This window comes from Lissotriton vulgaris, chromosome 9 (genome assembly GCF_964263255.1).
Source record: "Lissotriton vulgaris chromosome 9, aLisVul1.2, whole genome shotgun sequence".
Classification (NCBI taxonomy): Eukaryota; Metazoa; Chordata; class Amphibia; order Caudata; family Salamandridae; genus Lissotriton; species Lissotriton vulgaris.
This window is the reverse complement of record NC_141697.1, coordinates 1,129,130,718-1,129,150,120: the sequence shown is the minus strand read 5'-3', so window position 1 is coordinate 1,129,150,120 and position 19,403 is coordinate 1,129,130,718. Positions and strand designations below refer to the sequence as shown.

General features: G+C 42.3%; 1 protein-coding gene across 6 annotated transcripts in view; it reads left to right on the top strand.

Moving 5' to 3' along the window:
* The window catches only part of TMEM40 (transmembrane protein 40), a 141,064-nt gene that overhangs the window by 84,565 nt on the left and 37,096 nt on the right, over nt 1–19,403 (top strand). For 5 of the 6 annotated variants that reach the window (XM_086939150.1, XM_086939151.1, XM_086939153.1 and 2 more), the window contains 3 exons: nt 8,847–8,900; nt 12,573–12,599; nt 16,885–16,911. In XM_086939150.1, coding sequence (XP_086795276.1) covers nt 8,847–8,900; nt 12,573–12,599; nt 16,885–16,911 — 108 coding nt within the window. The remainder of the gene's footprint in view (nt 1–8,846; nt 8,901–12,572; nt 12,600–16,884; nt 16,912–19,403) is intronic. The other variant, XM_086939152.1, reaches the window with a different exon arrangement.

Here is a 19,403-nt window from a genome sequence, read left to right as displayed (position 1 = left end):
GAGGAGTTCACAGAGTATGTAGTACAACAAATTATTTTATTGATTATTGTAATTTTGTATAATAAGGTGTCCAGGCACTGCTCAACAGACTTCAGAAGGGACCTTATGATGCTATAAGGTGATCAGTGGCCTACAGAATAGAGATCATCTCTCCTCTCGCCAAACAACTCTGCACTGACCCCCGTGGGATCAAGAATAATAATAAAGGTCACGTGCATAACTAAAAGGTAGTACCCGAGCTAGCCCATAGCTATTTGGCAAGGAAGACTATAAACCGTTGCCCAAGCATCATGGTGTTACAGTCATTCTCTTGATTCAAACAAACAACTGGCACTAAAGGTGGCTAATGGGCTCTTGCTCCTGTTGTCAAACTGTGCCTCTGTGGGAACCACCCATTAATAAGGTATTTAGGCCCTCATTACTCGTGGCACAGTGGGGATGCAATAGTTAGCACATCTGTTAAAATGTGATACACTGTGGATCCTAATTGAACAGGCACAGTATTGATCCCCTATTACAAGTTTAGCTTTTCAAATGGGACTTAACATGTGACTTTTAATGGTTTCCAACTAAATCCACAGGTACTGGTATTTACCAGACATTTTGCCTCCAGTAAATCTTTGTAGGATTTACTTGCAAACATTTAGCGAGGGAAATTGCAGGGTATGTGGTAATTACTGCAACACGTGTTATTCAGGTCTCTACACAAACAGGAGTTTAGGAAGGAATTGGAAAAGAACAAGCCACATAAAAGAGGGCCTTAGCCCCCATCTGAACAAGCATTAGAAAAGCCAGTTGGTCACACCCTTGAAATGGGAATGGTGAGCTACTGGCTTTGTCAATGCTTGTTTACTTTGCCATAGGAATAAAATAAATGAGACATCTCAAAATGATGCATCCCATTGTGGCCATCTTAGAATAATCTTTCTTTAAGAAAACTCTACTGCAGGGTGGCTGCTGGTGACTGTGCATGGACCGACGTTCATTTTAACATATATTTGAAACTTGTATTTACCATTCCAAGATGGCTGATGACCATTTTAGAAAGGTAAATAAAAATCAGAAAGAAAAAAAACCAAAAGAAGAGAGCAGCCTGGAAGCAGTGTACTGCAGCCAGGCCTTTTCTGAAATAATTTTGAGAGCATGCAAATAAAGCAAATGGGAACAGGGGGGATGGGGAGCAATGATGAGCAGGGAAGCATGTGTCTAGTAGAAATGTGAAGCTGCTGCTGGGCCCTCGCACAAAGTTTAAGAATCAGTGAAGCATTGGGGAAGGACAAGCGATCAGCTACAGATAAGCGGTGGAGGAGAGAAAGCAAAGGGTGCTGTTAAGCATACTGGGATGTCGGGAAGAGAGGGAGAGAAAAGCTTGAAACCAAATGAAGAAATAGTTCGCTGACTTCAGCTGTGGAAGACTAGAATCAGCCAATCAAAAGCCGGGGTAAAGAATAAATGCCCAAGGCAAGGGATAAAGGGAAGATTACGGAGAAAAGCCATGAAACAAAGAGATGGCAACTGACCCATACAAGAAATCCATCCAATCGAAATCAAAAGCTGACCCAAAGTCAGGGCATTGGAATTATTCAGTAATGGCTGACCAAGTTATGTGGCAGAGTTTACAATATCATACAGCTAAAATATGCAAATTAAACAGCTTATCGTGTGTTAGAAATGGGGTCTCTATTTGGCAGAGGTATACCCACTGTCCAAGTAGGGACCACCAGTCTAGTCAGGGTAAGCCAGATACAAACTAAAGATAACTTGTGGTCAACCTCTGGTAGCTCAACACAGAGCAATCATGCTTATCTAAAGAGGCAATGTGTAAAGTATTTGTGCAGCACACACACACGCAGTAACACAATGGAAACACCCCAAAAAGACTCCGTACAGGTTTAGGAAACTAGGCAATAATTTTATAAATACACCAAGACCAAAATGACAAACATCCAATAAGTAGAAGTTGAGTTATGAATTTTTAGAGAATAAAAATAGTTCTTGAGCTTAGAAGCAATACACTCCTGTGGGGGTCATCTAGTTGCATTGCCCTGTGACAAAGTCAACAGTTCAAGCCAACCGCGATGGAGCGCAGGCTGGGGACAGGAAACACTAAGGCATGGGGAACAGAAAACCTTGTTACTGGTCACAACAGCGAGATGTGGGGTCCAGACGAGCAATGCGTTGATGCCGGGCCCACAGTTGAGGTGATGCTTCTATTTTCTTCGCTTAGTCGTGGTGATGTATCAGGTCTGTGGAGCTGGTCCTGAGTATGGTGGTTCCCAAGACGATGCACCAGGTTAATCCACACTGGAGGGACAATGGATTGAATTTCTCCACGCAGTGCTGGCGATGCATTTCTTCTGAAGCGTTGGTTCTGGAAGTGATGTGGTGGTTCCAAGTACGATGCACCAGCTTCCACTCCTGTAACAGGGTGGATGCACCAGCTCCTCTGCATGCATACTGAATATTTCTCTGGTACAAGTATGTGGGTCCAGTTCCAGCTTCACATTAAACTCAGCGCCACCCAGCTCCTATTCTGCGTGCCAAGAAAAGGACTATTGCCCAGAGACTAGTAGCTGGCTCACCTTTGGCATAGTCACAAAGCTCGGACTTCAACCATCCTTTAACAGCAAACTAATACAACAAACTCTGATCACTGCAGAAACAAAACCACTGAATGCAGCGATTCAGGACTGCATATTCAAGGTTTGCACTCTACTGAAAAAGGGCCTCTTAGAAGTAGCTGTGCTTATGATCCCAGCCTAACAACAAATACTGTGTTTAATCTGTGCCCAGAGGGCTGGTGAGAAGGTGGCAATAATTCTTCCAAACCGTTCAATCAGAGGTCTGATTTTTGAAACAATCAGCTCAAATGAAGGCACCTTGTGCAATGTCGTCACATCACCTGCCTCTAGGCTACCACGGGGAAATCCAGCCCACCAGTGCCTAATCATATCTTCAAAACTCTACAGGTAACTGCCCAGGTTCATCGATCTCCATTCACTTCTAACACAATTTCTGCAAATGATTCAATTTTAGAAAGTGGATGCAATTTTGATATTGAGCCTCAATTTAACAACATTGGGCAGGACGTCCTATTGGATGGCTCATGGTCATGCTCACTCTCAGTTTCAAACAACATGATTCTCTTGCAGGCCCTGGAAGTCAAAACAATATGTCTAGATGATAACCAGTTTCCAGGGCTTCTCCAAGGTCCAACCATACCTAGATCTCCTACAATAAAACAACAAACTATGGAAAGGAATGATAAAGTGCATCCATTACTGAGCGATAGCCATGCCAACACATCCACCATCAAGGCCTAAAGCGCTGTCAGAACCCCTCCTTGATTGGTGCTTCCAAAACTAACTTCAACTGCAAACATACCTTTAGGTCATCTTTAAGGCGAGGAACGAGCTTCCCTTAGCAGATGGCAAAGCTCCTGTCTCCTCATATGATTCCCTCAACAAGCAAGTGCGAGTCCTCACCATCTGTAGGCAAGCAACGACAACCAGCCCTAGTCGGAAATCTTATTAACAATGCTACAATCATTGAAATCTTGAACTTTCAGTCTGACAAACTTCATGTACAGATCAACTTAATGAATCTGATGGCTGAACACATCTCAGGCATAAACTTAAAACTGGAATCTTTAACATCCATAATCACAAGGGTACAGCTATCTATTCACCCTCACCAATGAAATGTACATGTGGTACGATTATGTACAAATTATCCTCACTCCCGGAACTTTAGTCGACAATTTTAGCATTAGACAGGATTGTCATAAAAAAACGATCCAATTACTGCAAATCAAACCAGTAGCTATAGCAAGGAAACACAACATGTGGACCTAGACCCACCGGAATGGCCACACTAATGGCCAAATACTGTCAAACTAATAGACCAAAAGTTAGTAAACTTAGCACAAACAAACTAGGAGGCTGCTCAAGCCATTACCAACATTAGGCCCTCATCCAGCAAACTAACCAAAAGGCAGCAGAAATGTGCAAGGAAGGCAAGACATAAAAACACACAATGCAAGAAAATTGTTCCCAAATTAATCTACCCAATACTTCCCCCAAAATACTAAAGTGAATATGGAAACCTCCCCCACTAATGCATCAATCAGTCATTGGGATGACACAGGGATTTTGGCCACAGTCCTCACAATTTCTTCTGACCTCAGGGAAGAAATAACATTAAAACTCAATCTCACAGAGAGGAGGACATTTTAGTAGCAAAAAACTGTAACCCCGCCCCAGGACCAACACAAATGGAGGACCAACAAATACATGACATCTAGGCCCAGACAAATGTTTCTCCGGCAGAAGAAGTGAATCAAAGGGCCGATTCCATAGGACATCGCGCCAAATAGGGTGGAAAGTCATGAAACTGAGCTTTTAACCAGGCCTCAAGTTTAATCCATCCCCTCACTCAACCAAAGGGCTAAGTGAATTTACTGTCCTATCAAAGAGATAACATACACTCTGGGGAACATAACAAATCAATCACACACATCTCTAACCATAATTTAATATCTGTTGTCACCATTGGCTACAGCCGAACCATCTTCTCAAAACCTTTAGAGCCGGTAAAGGACTAACCAACTCCCCAAATTGGCCTCCAACACATATAGGGAAACCAGGTCCTCTGAAATGGAGACAAAACAATAACATGATTGGACACCAAAATGGCTCATCGCACAACTCAGATGTGGCCAGACAAGTTTAATTATCCTTGACTTGCACCTCAAAAGTCTCTTCCCTGCAGGAGTTCTTGTTCAAAATCGAGGGCAGTCAAAGCATGCTTCTATTCCAACCAGAATACATTCCCCAAGGTCAACAGAATATCCTCAACAGAGAAAATATTTTAAGACTGCTCGTAGAGATCCCAGAACTAAAAGGCATAACAGCAATAGATTTAATAGTAGTTGAATACCTACCAACCAATATTCACCACTAACAACAATCCACCTTAAACACTTGGAAATCAAATGAATCAGTAGACTTGATTTGTACTGTCACACCAGTCTTTGAAAGTTGGGGTATCGCTTTAAAAAGACACCAGCCCCCTAGGTTCCCTTTACCGGGGTTACGAAAAAATGGTTGCTGTCTCCGCCTGTAATTGATACTGAAGGGTGCAGGAGGAACCTTCTCATGCAAGTACATTACCATCTGAATCAGAGTTCTTACATCTTCTACCTTGTAACATTGCAGGGTCAAAATCGTTGCTCTATGACGGTACCCCTCCCAAAGAATATAGACATAATTGCCCTCCAAGAACCTTGGTCAGCAGTAGACCTTCCAGTAGAAGGCTTTTTGTCCTAACAAACCATGACTACTAGGTCCCAAAATACGGAAGACCTAAAGGAGGCCTTACGGTCTACATATCTCTCCTCTTAGATATCATCACAGAAGAACTACCTCACAAGGACCCCGGCCTCCAAATCATCAAACTCAGTAACTGATCACAGGATAATAGACCTCCCGTCCCATAGTTCAACAACTGCATTCACCCCAATGCCTAAAAAAATAAAGCCTCAATAGGAAAAATAATAGCCACAATATCCAGTTAAAAGCAAGCCCAACCCACATGGGGCATAATAATGACAGGTGATTTCAACTCAAATCAATGTTCAATACAAAGAATGATGACATACTTAACCTTCGCAATACATTTTGGAACATCACGGCCAGGCCACCTCAAAAGCCAAGCGATGATATATAAATGATGAAAAGCTAGTTATGACATCTGAACTCCTCAGAATGAGGGTCCTAAATGGAAGACTCCCAGATGAGATCCCACCAAATTACACATATCATGACCCCAACTCTCAATCACTAATCGACTATGCATTTGTTTCCATGCCCGTGATTCCATTGGTTAAACACTTCTCAATAAAATACAGCACACAGAATGATCACTCGTGCCAGCTCGTGCTGATAGGTATAGCCCCATGTATATATGTTCAAGCCCGTACAGAAATCGCCCTGACCACCACTACGAATCTAAAGCTGGTGCGATGGTCAACAGAAAGCATAGCAGACCTCCCATCACTGACCAAAATGCAAATGATCGACTGCATAAGCTCCACAGCACACCGAACTGCCACTTGGCTAGGCTTTGGAAACGCCTTATCAATACAATTTCCTACATCAACAGCATGGAAGCTCTCAAGTTCGCAAGCAGGGAAGGCTCCTCCGCTAAGGCGCCGCCCCAGCTCTCAGAGCAGAATAAAGAAAAAATAAGAGATAATAGCCCAGTTATTATCATTTTATTTTTCATTACAGGGCTAGGTTAGGGTGAGGCGGTGTGGAGTCAGTCTTGAACACCCGGTCATAATACTGTTCCTCCTCACTCATCTGCAGTGTTATGAGTTACTCCTTCAATCAACCATAGCTTTATAAAAAAACGTGATTTTTTTAGGCAGGTCGATACAGAACCCTTAACAAAATGGAGTGGCAGTAAGGGATACTAGAGAGCCGCACCACCAAGCTATACAAATTTGTTGTCTACAGAAACACAATTCGTGTTGCCCACCTCTTTAGTCCACTGCCATAAGACCCAACAATTGTTAAACAATATTTTTAGATACAGAGAGGCAACATCACAATTAATTAAAGCACAAATGCACAATTTAGAAATCAGATACACATTCCTTCTTCTTTTCTCAATGACAAATCTTTTTAATCTTGTCTTGTCGTCACACAAAATGCCAGAAGATGTTTCAAAACCAGCAAAAACAGCCAACACGTTTCGCCCCACAAGGGGCTTCCTCAGGGCAAGCTTGACAACGTTCAAGTTCAAACGACAAATTGCTTCTGATACCCTTTAGTACTCTATAGTTTACAACCTAGCCCACGTGGCTAGGAAAGCAGTCCCCTTGGACTAGTCTCTGTATGTAGTTCAGGTATTGCAAATCTCATGTATTGTATTCTTCAAAATGCGACACAAACGGTTCAGATTAACCGTAATTACTTCAAAACTCCTCTGTTGGGAAAAGGTCAATACGATAGTTTACTCCAAAAGAGGCATATGTAGCTGACTCCGCCGAGTTAGCGTTCTTTCTCACAGATCCGTTTGTGAAAAACTATAGAGTACTAACTAAATTGTGAATTTGTGCTTTAATTAATTGTGATGTTGCCTCTCTGTATCTAAAAAAAACGATACAGAACCTGTTCACTCTATCTCCCTCCCTCATCAGAAGGGTCACTGCATCACCAACTGGTAAGTAATCATTACTTAAAGATAATGCAAATACTCAAGGACTGCTTACATGTTTAAGTGTTCAGCATCCCACAGTTTTTTTCTGGTTATATCTAGTCTCTTAAAATCCCCGTTTGATTTTGCAATGCTAAAAGTCAGTTCTCATTCCTATATAAGCCCCTAGAACCGACCATTGAGGAGAGAGAAAGTCATTGCCTCCTATGAAGTTTATCCGACTGCTAGGGGAACTCAGATAAGTTCTGTACACCGTGGCTTCATCTGTCATCACCCCCACATGCTTACTGGAGCCTCAGCAGAACCCCTGCACATCTGTGGGTTTACATGGGGTCTACTCAGTCCAGCCAAGCCACAATACACCAGGATATGAGCTGATTCATTCTAGTGAACTGGCGCCAAGTTAGTCTTGCTTCCCTGCGGCACATGCCCCCGTCACTTCCTTCTGACCTTAAACGGGTTTTCCCGCATCTCAACAGACCACAGCTGTATTAGCCAGCTTGGCGCCATCTTGGATTTCTTCCATGAACGGACCGCGGTGAGTTCTTTCACTGTATAGATCTGCCACCTGACTGTTATTCATCACTAACAGTGGGCACAGTTGAAGATCCTTTATTCCTAGGTTCTCAGCTGGCTCCATCCCATAACCAACCATCATTGAGCAACCTTCCCCGATTCCTGCCACATCTGTCAAACAATAATTCCCTACTGGTCCATTTAACAACTTTGGGACTCAGGCAAATGATTCACACATGTGCTTGCAAAAGATAGAAATATTCTTATGTACGGATGACTGCCACTTCAGCTGCCCCTGTCTGTCCTATCAGAAAAGTTGCAGCATAACTTTATCCTCGGTACTGACACAGAAGTCAGTAACACATTTGCTGTCAATGGCCACACAAATAATCCAAAGGTTACAAACTAATATCTGATTTTCCATTATTTTTTCAGGTGAATGTAAATATAAAGAAATTTAAAGTGCAGTCTGTAAAAGTTCTCCATAGAGGTGAAGCAGAGATGACATTTGTGGTTCAGGTTGTCTGGGCTTTCCTTGGTCGCGCGTACAAATTGCGAATCCAAAAATCAGATTCCTGGTTTTTTTTGGGTAGTGTGATGTCCACTTCCTGTCAATATTTAAGTTTAGGATTGTATTGGCACTCTGGAATGTTGAAAATTGTTCCTCCGGTGATAAGGCTCAGAATTCTGTCCAATTACTGTTGTTTACCTGCACTCTAAATTCAGTGGCAGTCTGAAGGTAAGGACACATAGGGGCAGATTATTAAGAAAGCGCCATGACATGCAGATTTTGGAAATATGCTGTGAATATTGTGGAATGAAACTCGGTTATTGTTGCAATATTTAAATGATTTAAAATTAGCTCATGTTTGAAATTTCTTGTCCAGTGACACATTTATGGAAGTATGTGGATATGAATTCAAAAAGACATACCTAAGAAATACTGCAGCAATTACTGATTTATTCAGAAGCGCATTTCTTTACTTTTCTGATATAATAGTAATTTGCCAGAAACCTTTTATATGAATATTTGTCAATGTCTTGTGCTTTGTAATAAAACAAAAGCCTGGCACATTTGAAGCAGACTAACAATACTTTATGTCATGCAGATTCTGATGAGGAAGAGTCAAAAGGGTCGAAGGTGCAATCAAAGAAAACTGAAGGTGACGCCTTGACATTTCAGCTTTGTTTCTGTAACCATGGTTACATCTCTATATGAAATTTTTTATTCTGCTGCATTTGATTATCACAGTAAAATAGGAAGTTATGTGACTGTATTGTTAATAGAGTATTTTAAAACTGGAAATTTAACTTGAGAGCAGTGTCATTTTGTACAGGAACATTTGTTCATTTGCTATTTTTCTACAGTTAAATCTCCTTTTATAGTCAAATTTGTGTGGAATTACAACTCAAAGCATGCAATACTGTGAGGGCAGGTAACGGTTGCCTTATTTGCCATACTGGAGCAACCGACAGACTGCGTTTGCAAACGTACAAAATTCGAACTTGACATAAAAATTGTAAAATAGTTTTGTTGCGGACTGGGTCCTGTTTGTTTCAGCCTAGCTATTACTTGTAGTCCCTGCACATCCTGGTCACCCTTTCCGATTCACAGACAATATGTGGCCTCAGGGACACCTTGAAGATTTGGGGGGCCGGGGTCTAAGCATATTTTGGGGGCCTCTGCTCGGAACAGCTTTGAATGTATGAGCCAATTTCAGCTCTTTCCTGCCCTCTTTGGCCAGGTCACTGACAGCATAATGGCATACTTATCCAATTTCTTAATTTGTTTACATCTAATATTCAGGGATAGTGATATGTGTTTTCAATATTGTAACACGGCAGCAGATCACTAATATTACTGAAAATAAACTCTGTGACCCCTCTCCCATTTCTTATATGTGAGGTCCTGATTTGATCGAATAGAAACTTTTTTTATGGCATTTGCTCGAAACATAAACACGCTTTTCTGCAGATTATCTGTAATAGATTCTCTCACATCACTCACATTAACAATAAATTAAAAGAATACGATATCTAAAACAATCTATTTAAAAATTACTCAAGTCCATCAGAACAAGACTACAGAACAGAGCTGCTCTTCCAGGGGCCCCTTAAAGGGTGGGGCCCTGGGCCAGAACCCGCTTTGCTCATGCTTTAAAACGTCTCTGTGTGGCCTGGTTCCAAATTACCATTCAGTAGGGTAGGGAGGATGCCATGGGCAATTATCAGGGTTTAGTGGGACCCTTAGGGCTCTGTACCCTGGTGCCACTGTTCCTGCTGCACCTACAGCAGCTGTGCCACTGTGACCAGCTATGTGTGTCCATTGGGCCATCCAAGGAATTTTCATCACCCAGGCAGTGTGCAATGTCCTGTCCCCTGGCAACAGGGTTATCTTTCATATTTCTATAAGTCACCCATTGTTATTGGCTGCAGCACTAGTCAGTTCCCCCTGCTATGTTTGAATAGAGGCTCCTTCTCTCAAATGAAAGTTCTGCTTTCCCACTTAGGCCAAATGATTCACACATGTGCTTGCAAAATATAGAAATAGTTTGATGTACTGATGCCTGCCCCTTCAGCTAACCCCTGCCTGTCTTACCAGAAAAGTTCCAGCATACCTTTATCCTCGAGACTGAGACAGAAGTCAGTGACACATTTGCTGTCAATGGCAACACAAACAATCCAAAAGTTTCAAACTAATATCGGATTTTTCCTTCATTTTTGTGAGAGAAAGTAAATATAGCGAAACTGAAAGTGCAGTCTGTAAAAGGGCCCCCATAGAAGTGAAGCACAGATGAAATTTGTGTTCCGGGTGGCCTATGCTTTCCTTGGTGTCCCGTACAAACTGTGAAACAAAAAATCAACTTCCTGGGATTTTTGTTGTATTGTGATGCCCACTTCCTGTCAATATTTAGGGCTAGGATTGTTTTGGAACTGTTTGCAATGTTTAAAATTGCCCATCCAGTGATAAGGCTGAGAATTCTGGCTTCAATTATTGTTGTTTACCTGCGATCAAAGTTCAGTGGAAGTCACTCTGTTCCTTAACTTTTATTTCGTTTTAAGATGTATGAATTGTGGCAATTTATCTGCTATTGATGGCATATTATGACGAACTTGTGGGTCTTTCCTTATCTTTAATTTTGGTATCATTATGAATTGTACCTAACTGTTATTATCTTTTTAAAAACCTTAATAAAATTATTGAACTAAAAAAAAAAAAGCTCAGTGTAGGTCTGAAGGTAAGGACACATAGGGGCAGATTTGTCAAAATGTCACGCAACGCAGTACAGGAAGTCACCTTGCACCAGCACTGGAACTGCCAAGATTTAAGGATTTAAAAAACATAGAGAGTGATTGACACACTCTCAATCTTGGAGGAAAATAATTTCACAGTCTCAGACCAAGGAAAAAGAAGGCACCACCTCCTTGGCGTGATTTCCTGATTCTAGGAATTACTGCCAACCTGGAATCACAGGAGCGGCGTGAGCGAGCGGGGATATACGGAGACACCAACGATAGGTAGGTCCTGACTTTGCAAGGCATTTGTGCATGTAGCACAGAGCCTTGAAATACACCCTGCGCTCAATGGGCAGCCAATGCAGCGCCCGAAGCAGGGTGGCTGTAGAAGCAATTTAAGGAGGGTGGAGCAGAAGCTGCACAGCATCATTTTAACATTGTATGGCACATTCCTGTCCTTTCCTTGCACTGGCGTTCTATGTGCTGCCTAGCGCCAACACAGGCACCCTTGCACCATGGTGCAGGGGTGCCTGCTTTGCAGACAGAATTGTTTTTGTGCAGGAAGGGCATTTTTCTGGACATTAAAAAAAAAACCTGTGAGTTTTTTTCTCTGTCTATGTGGGCTGCAGAATGCAGCACATGTATAACGAGGAAAAAATGAGGAGAGATGAAGATATTTCTCCTCGTTACACCCCCCTTGGGAATGCTTAGGCGTAGCATTTTGACTCATTCCCAGGTTTATCACTCATGGTAAATCTGGAAATATGCCACAATCCTTGAGTGAATGCGTGGAAGCGCCCACACTCCAACCCTGGAATGCCTCCCTGGGCCAGAGTACCGCAAGACAGCAACCTGCACGCAGGGGCACGCAAGGTTGCACGGCTTGGTAACCCTCATTCTAGGCTTTGCATCGCCGTGCGTGGCACAAGGGCGTACCAAAACCTTCGATAAATATGCCTATTATTATATGGTGACGATTTGTGTATTTATCTCCTTGTGGGAGAAGACTTAATACGTGTGACTGGGTAATAACCACTTATGGTACCAAAGGGGGTGGTCCTTTTGTACCGCTTTGTTCGCCATAAGTGTGGCAGGGTATGCTCAGACGTGAGTCCTTGCTCACTTTGCCACTGGATTCAAACAAGCCGGGCTGAAGACGGCTGAAATGCCTGAAACCGGTCCTCAGAAGCTTGTTTCCGGTCCAGGGAAGGCACGGCTTGGCAGTTTGGGCTGGACTGTTCCCGTGAGGCACAGGGTCAGAATGATTTGCATATGGCCATGTCTGAACTGGGGTGGCAGAGTGGGCTAAAGAACGGTGATGGATTAAACCCAGATCTGTTGACTGGGTGTGAGTGTTTGATTGGTTCAGATGCTCTGTCCATCACCAACCCCTTTTGTACCGCTTGGGTAATAACCACAGCAATTTTCCTTTTCACCTCTTGTGCACTTGTCGTTATCATGGGCCCTTAATCACATATTGGGCATTAATTACCAGTGGTAAATCCCCAGAGAAGGGCGATAGCACTGAACTATGATATTAATGAGTATATTTGAGTAACTAATTTATCGGATTTGTAACAAACCTTTCTTTTTTTAAGACAACGATGGAGAGATAGTTCCTTATGGTGAGTCTTTTTATATTTTATTGCAAATGTAAATGAATATATATCCACTCAAGCAAAAACTTGAACATTTCATTTATTTAAGTGTTTTGCAGGGAGCTAACTAAAAACGTTGAAATCGAGCACTTGACATGATTTGTTGAACTTTTCCCAACATATAATTATCAAATATAATGGAGTTGCACTGGCAACTGCTTTTAAATGGTGCATTGATTTTGCATTCACGATGCAAATTGTGTGTAATCACGTCAATGGCTTCTGTATATAGAATGAAATCCAGCAAGGTATTTTCTATATTTGCTGTTAGATAAAAAAGCAATGTTTCATAAGTTACTGAAAACAGTCACACGTACATCTAAAAGAGCATCGCCCTGTCCATTTTATGTGCTTTGTTTGTTTTAATGCACGCGTGTGTTCGTTTCAGTATCTTTGAATTGAAGGTCCTAACTAATACTCCATACATTTTAGTGACAGTCATGTTGTGTAAGCCACTACTACTTGTACTGGCTTACGTCAAACGCATATGTCTTTATCAGGGGTTTAAGTGGAGTGAAAAAACTGGGGGGGGGGGTCTCTCAAAGGGGCGTGGTCAATGTAGTTGAAGGCGTGGCTTACAACACATAAGCTAAAAATCTGTGCTTAGCATAATGCGCCGCCCGAGTCCGACATGTATTTTCCTGTTTCTGTCATTGCATCCAGATATATAATACTAAAAGTAACATCATACCTACAAGAAGTCAGGATTATTGGCCTTGTCAATGGTTGGTAGTTGCATAAGATAAATAGGCAGAAACTATAGGCAGAAACTATGGCTTGTATATAATATTGAAAAAGCTTCCATTTAAAGCCCTGGTGACACCACGACAATGTTGCTGCACCTGAGTTTAAAAAAGAGAAGGGAAATCTAGAGAGAAAATTACCTTCTTTAAAGGATTTCCCTTCCCCTACAATGCTCACCTGGCATGACGTCATACCGTAACTTTTCCACTAGTGAGAAGTGAGCATGTGCACATCAATGTGCCTGCTGTCACTGCAGTCCGGAAACAAACGGACCGCCTGTGCCAGGGCACAAAACCGAGCCCGATAGAAACACCTTTCGAGGCCCCCTTTAAAAAACTGCCGGTGCTCAGCACCAGTGAGACCCGGCCCACTTAAAGCCTTGGGGGCAGATTTACAAGCCGCTTGTGCCACTTTTGCGTCACTTTTCCATGTTAAAAGTGATGCAAAAGTGGCACAAGGGGATGGTAAATCTGCCCCCTGGTCTTTATCTTGACCAAGTGTTACAAATAAGCAATCTGCGAAACGTATCCGTAACTTCACTTGAGGATTTTTTTCCCATTTTTCTCATCACTGCCAACCGAGGGGACCGGCTGCCATCTAGTGGAAATGGGGAAACTTGCTACTTGCAAAGCTGTCTAGAATAAAGAGTCGTTTGTAAAGAATGACATCTTCTCTGAATATCTAATAGGAAAATGTTTCCACCTGGCTAGAATGGCAGTGTCTAATAACAGTCCACGATCCCTCGGTAATATTTTGAAACCCATGAGCGTGGACAAACGGCGTGAAAATTGAATGAGTTCCTAATAAAAAAAGAAAAATCAATCAATGTTGCCCGTTTTTGCCTCTTTCTGTAAATAGACAACGAACGGGGAAAACGAAGAAGGCAAAATATATTTCTTGTCTGTAGCTTATTATCATTGTATGCATACATTAGAGTGTTATTAGAAAGAAAATGTTGTGCCTAAAAAAAACTCAGTTGAACACGGGGAGCTTACCGGTTTGCACAGTTTTCATGTCAGCGTAAGGAGAAATTGACACATTGACTTTGCCTTATAAGCACACCCATCATTCACAGTTCACAAGTCGACAAAATGCTCCATTTCGTGTCACTTTTCACTATGATGCAAGGTTGTGTGCTTGGCTCTAAGTAGCCTGATCGTGCACTAGCATTAGGGAAGAGAGCAGGGCCTAAATTTATAAACATGTTGCCCTGGGTTTGTTCCATTAAAGTGAGGCTGGGATGGCTACAGTTTGTCGGGCGACTGCCTGCACGCCTGTATTGTTGACGTGTCCTATGTCTGTCTTGTTGAAACTTTAATAAAAGATTTAAAACAAAACAAGTGAGGCAAACCGGCACAAAATGTTATTTTTTTCGGTTTGCTTTCCAGCGCAAAACTTGTTTTGCTCTGGAAAGCTGCCTGAAAGTAACACAAAGAAGTGCAAAACGCTGCTTTGCTTAACTCTGTGTTAAGGGTGCATCCTATGGGTGGAACATGGATGTACCCATGCAACCACCCATGGTTTTTGATGCAAAACCCGATCTACTAACAGTAGTAGAGAGTCTTTTGCACCAAAAATATAACACCACCTTGAAGCAAGCGTTAAAAAGGAGAAATAGTAATGTTTCTCCCTTTTAACGTTACTCTTTTTCCTAACTTTTCCTACTTTGCATTTGTGCTGCACTGTGCAGCACACAATCAAAGTGGGAAAAGTTGTAATGTTTCCCTAAGAATAGTATTGTACTGGAAGGGCACCCTTGTAGTACTAAACGTATGCTAGGCTATTGCAGACACCTTTGCAATTTGGTGCAAAGTTGTGTCTGGCATTTGGCTGCCTGATTGTGTGCCAGCCCTAGGGAGAGAGCAGGATAGGGCCATATCATAGTATCTTGGGGCCATATGTATGAAGCTCAAATGGGTTCGCAAACGCATTTTCGCTAAATGGTATGTATGAAAGAATTTGGGTGCATAATAAGGAATCACAAAATTTGTGATTCCTTATTTTGCGATTACATTTAAGGAATCGCAAATTTTGCGATTCCTTAAATGCAATGTATGAAGCAAAAACAAATTGCAAATTGACCTTAAGGAATCGTAAATTACCACCAACTTGAAGTTGGTGGTAATTTGCGAATTCTTTGAAAAAGGCACTTTTTTGCATTTTTCAAAGTGCACTGTGAAGCACATACATGCCCTTAGGGCATGTATGTGCACCACATGTGCACCCATGCTAATTTCAGGGGTGCAACAGGGTGTCCTTTGGACACCCCTGCACCCTTGAAATTATTCTCAATTTGCGATTCTCAAATTGCGAATCGCAAATTGAGAATAATTTCCCATTCATTCCTATGGGCCTCCTGGCCCATAGAAATGAATGGGAAAGTATTCCATAATTTTGATTCACAATTTGCTAATCGCAATTATGGAATTTTAAGAAATCGCCCCAAATATTTGATTTTCTACATGCATACCAATTTGCGAATCTCAAATAGCGATTCCTTAAAAATCGCTATTTGAGATCCGCAAATGGGTACCTTCATACATCTGGCCCTTAGTATATATGGTGCTTTCCACTTCTCTTCCCTCCCTCCAATGCACCACAGCAACTGTGGGTGCTGCACTACTTTGCGTGACAGTTTTGTAAATCTGTCCCATTGTTTCTCAAATACAAATGGATGTTCGCAAGGACATCTCACGCGGTGTAGCACCGCAACTTTGATTCCTGCACTGCGTTGTGTGACAGCTTTGTAGATCTATCCTATTATGTCTCAAATACAAATGGATGTGCACAGGGTCTGAGCAAGCTCTGACCAAAAGAGAGAGGATGCTGCTGGTCTTTCCTGGTACGCAACTGCATAGTGCAAATCATTCCTGAAATATGTCACACAATATTCACAAGACTCTCAGGTTATGTTGTTGATGTAACTGTATTTTCTTTTTAAATGAGAACTGTTCTTACTAAGAGGTGGATACAAATTTGGGCAGCATTACAGGATCTAATATATAGATCATATCAAATTTTAGCTAGATATTGTAATTTTCAGAACGTATTTTCATGGTTCCACGGGCAAATAACTAAATATCTTCCAATTCTCAAACCAGAAAAAATGCCTTGGGTTTATCAGTTGTAAATCTCAAAATGAAAATTTGTATTGGCTAGTGGCAAACTCTCTGTCTTTGTATTAACATGTAGCGCTGCATAGTTATGCATAGTGTCCCTTCCTGCTTTGTGTTCCTATTTGGTTTCTATATTGTGAGCTCCAAATCATGAATTTCAGGTAAATGTCTAAGGTTGCAAACTTCACTAACCCTCATCAATATTTATCTAAATGTAGCGTGTTTGCATTCAGTAGTAGAAAGTTATGCTTGCTTGGCAGTGCAGCACATCGTGTATTTAATGGTATAGAAAGCACTTACACATTTACCTAATAATAAATAAAAGTTAACTAATCTGACATTTTTTATTTGTGCTTTTCTTTTCTTTTCTTTTCTTTTCTTGTACCATGTAGAGGCGCATGGAGAGATTCTTCACCGTGGTGAGTTCAGATTATTCTCTAAAATGCCATACATTATGAATTTCATCTGCTCCTCACCTCATATTCATTAAGATAATCTTGGATTAAATTGGTTTTAATCATCAAAATCTGACTGACCTGACAAATTAACCTCAGAAAACACCCGTGGCAATTTGTTACATGGTAATGCCACATGCAAAGTAAGCCCATTACGTGTATTAATGATGTGAGTGGGAACTCATGTTTCTGCCTAACTTGATATTAAGATGCCAATGGTAAGGATTGATATGTAACAAAAACACAAAATAAGAGCGCGGTCAGATTTAGAGAGCACAAGGAGTTGACTCCCCAATACAGACCACAAACAAACACCTGGGTCTAGACAGAGGAGAAAAAGAAAGAAAAGAGTTGGTCAATGTGCCTAGCTAAGGTGGAGTATTCCTTTTAACCCCTTCGCTGCAGGGTGTTTTACCCGTCTGTGCGGGAGGAGTGGGGCCGCGCGCGGCGCTGCTGTGCTTGTGACGAGCTCGGCTCATCATGAGGCACAGTGCAGCTCGTCACAACCACACCCGTTTTTAGAACTTTCAGCACAGCGGGGTAATTACCGCTGTGTGCAACCTTCCAACAGCCATGACGAGCTCAGCTCATCATGAGTGCAGCTGCACTGTGCCTCATGATGAGCACCAATGAGGTTAAAGGACAAATTCCCTCACCCACCATAAATGGCATGCTTCATCATTGGGAACCTCCTTGCACCATGATGCCTAGTCACAACTTGCGGGCTACAACCCCCGCACAAGAGGGAGGCGCTCAGGGATGTTTACAGATATATAATAAATAACTTTCTAATGAGCAAGAAGTGGTGAGGGAAGCAGAGTGTGTGTAAAAAAGTGTGATAATTAAAATGGCTACGGGGTAAGCAAAAGACTTTATTCATGCATCCCTGGATCAGGATTAAAACAAGCAAGGTCAGCTAGGTATTTTATACCCGCTGAAGGTTACCATCAAAGTAGTTGTTTCTGCTGTCCTCTGAGGTGTTGCGGCATTCCTCAGGACCTATATAAATGGTGCTTCTGCTCAAGTGCTCAAAGTAAAATGTGATAAGTGTACAATACAAAACCATCCAGTGGTCTAATTCAAGTCCAAGGTAGGGATCCACTGGCGGTCATTTGAAAGAGAAAGTATGCACAATGTCAAAAAAACTCAAGAAGGCACATATACTAGGAAGACAAACCAACTCACGAAATTAAGCCTATCAAAATACAATGGAATGTGGTAGGTCTATTTTACTTGTTTGTCACTCATGCAACAGACCCTTTACCCTTGTGAAAAGCAAAGGGAGCACGCAAGTGTAACAGGTGATGTTGAGGCTAACCCGCTAACGTCGGGCGTGGTGCCTCAGCTCAGGCTCTGGCATAAAGCTCAGGGAATAGTCACCCCCATATGTCATCATATTAGAGAGAAGGGAGAAAAGAAAAGAAATAATAGGAGCAAATAAAATGCAGTGACTCGTGCGACTCCAAAGGAAAATGACCAGGTGTAACTAAAAACTCGGATGCAGACATGTTTAAATGCCCAACAGGCTGCTTCTTTGTAATAGTGCACAAAAGAGATCAGCATCTGTGGCATAAACAAAAGCACAAAAGACCCCCAACACTTCCAAATGTGCCTTTTCAGTCCTACTCATACCCAGTCTTATTGTTATACATCTGGCAGCCCTTTCATACAAAAGCCTGTGTACCTGCTGTCACCCCAAAGTGCGAATACACAGTCAAGAAATACCAAGGGTGTATTAACCCACGAGAATCAGTACAACTGTGTTTAACCCCTCCCCTGCTGATGACGGAACCGCTCCGTCATCAGCTACAGTTGAGCTGTGCTGATGACGGAGCGGTTCCGTCATGGCCCGGCCGCCGCGTCTGCGCGGTGCTGATTTCGCGCCTGCGCAGCAGTTTTAATGAGCGGAGCGGGTCATGACGGAACCGCTCCGTCACCAGCACAGCTCAACTGTAGCTGGTGACGGAGCGGTTCTGTCACCAGCATGCGGCGGCCGCCCCGCCCCTTTACCGCTGCGGCGGAATAGCCGCCGCAGCGAAAGGGTTAATAGGCATAACCTTAGGCTGCATGGGCCAGCGATACATTGTCCAGGTTGTAGCCCGCCCCGTGGCTAGGCATCACAGAGCAAGGAGGTTCCCAATGATAAAGCATGCCATTCATGGCGGGTGAGGGAATTCATCCTTTAAAAGGAATACTCCACCTTAGCTAAGCACTTTTGCAAACTGTTTTCTTTTTTTTCTCCTCTGCGTAGACCCAGGTGTTTGTTTGTGATTTGTTAAGGTTTGATAAGTGACAGGCACTTGTCCACGTCTACGTCTAGTACAAGGTGTGCTTGTGGAAAAAGGGGCTATCGAGTTGGTTATGTTTGGCTTTAGAGCTAGGTGTCTTGTGCTCAAGGAAAGATCTTTGGGTGTTATATTTTCTCCACACTTCCCAGGTAGCCGTTTATAAGGGAT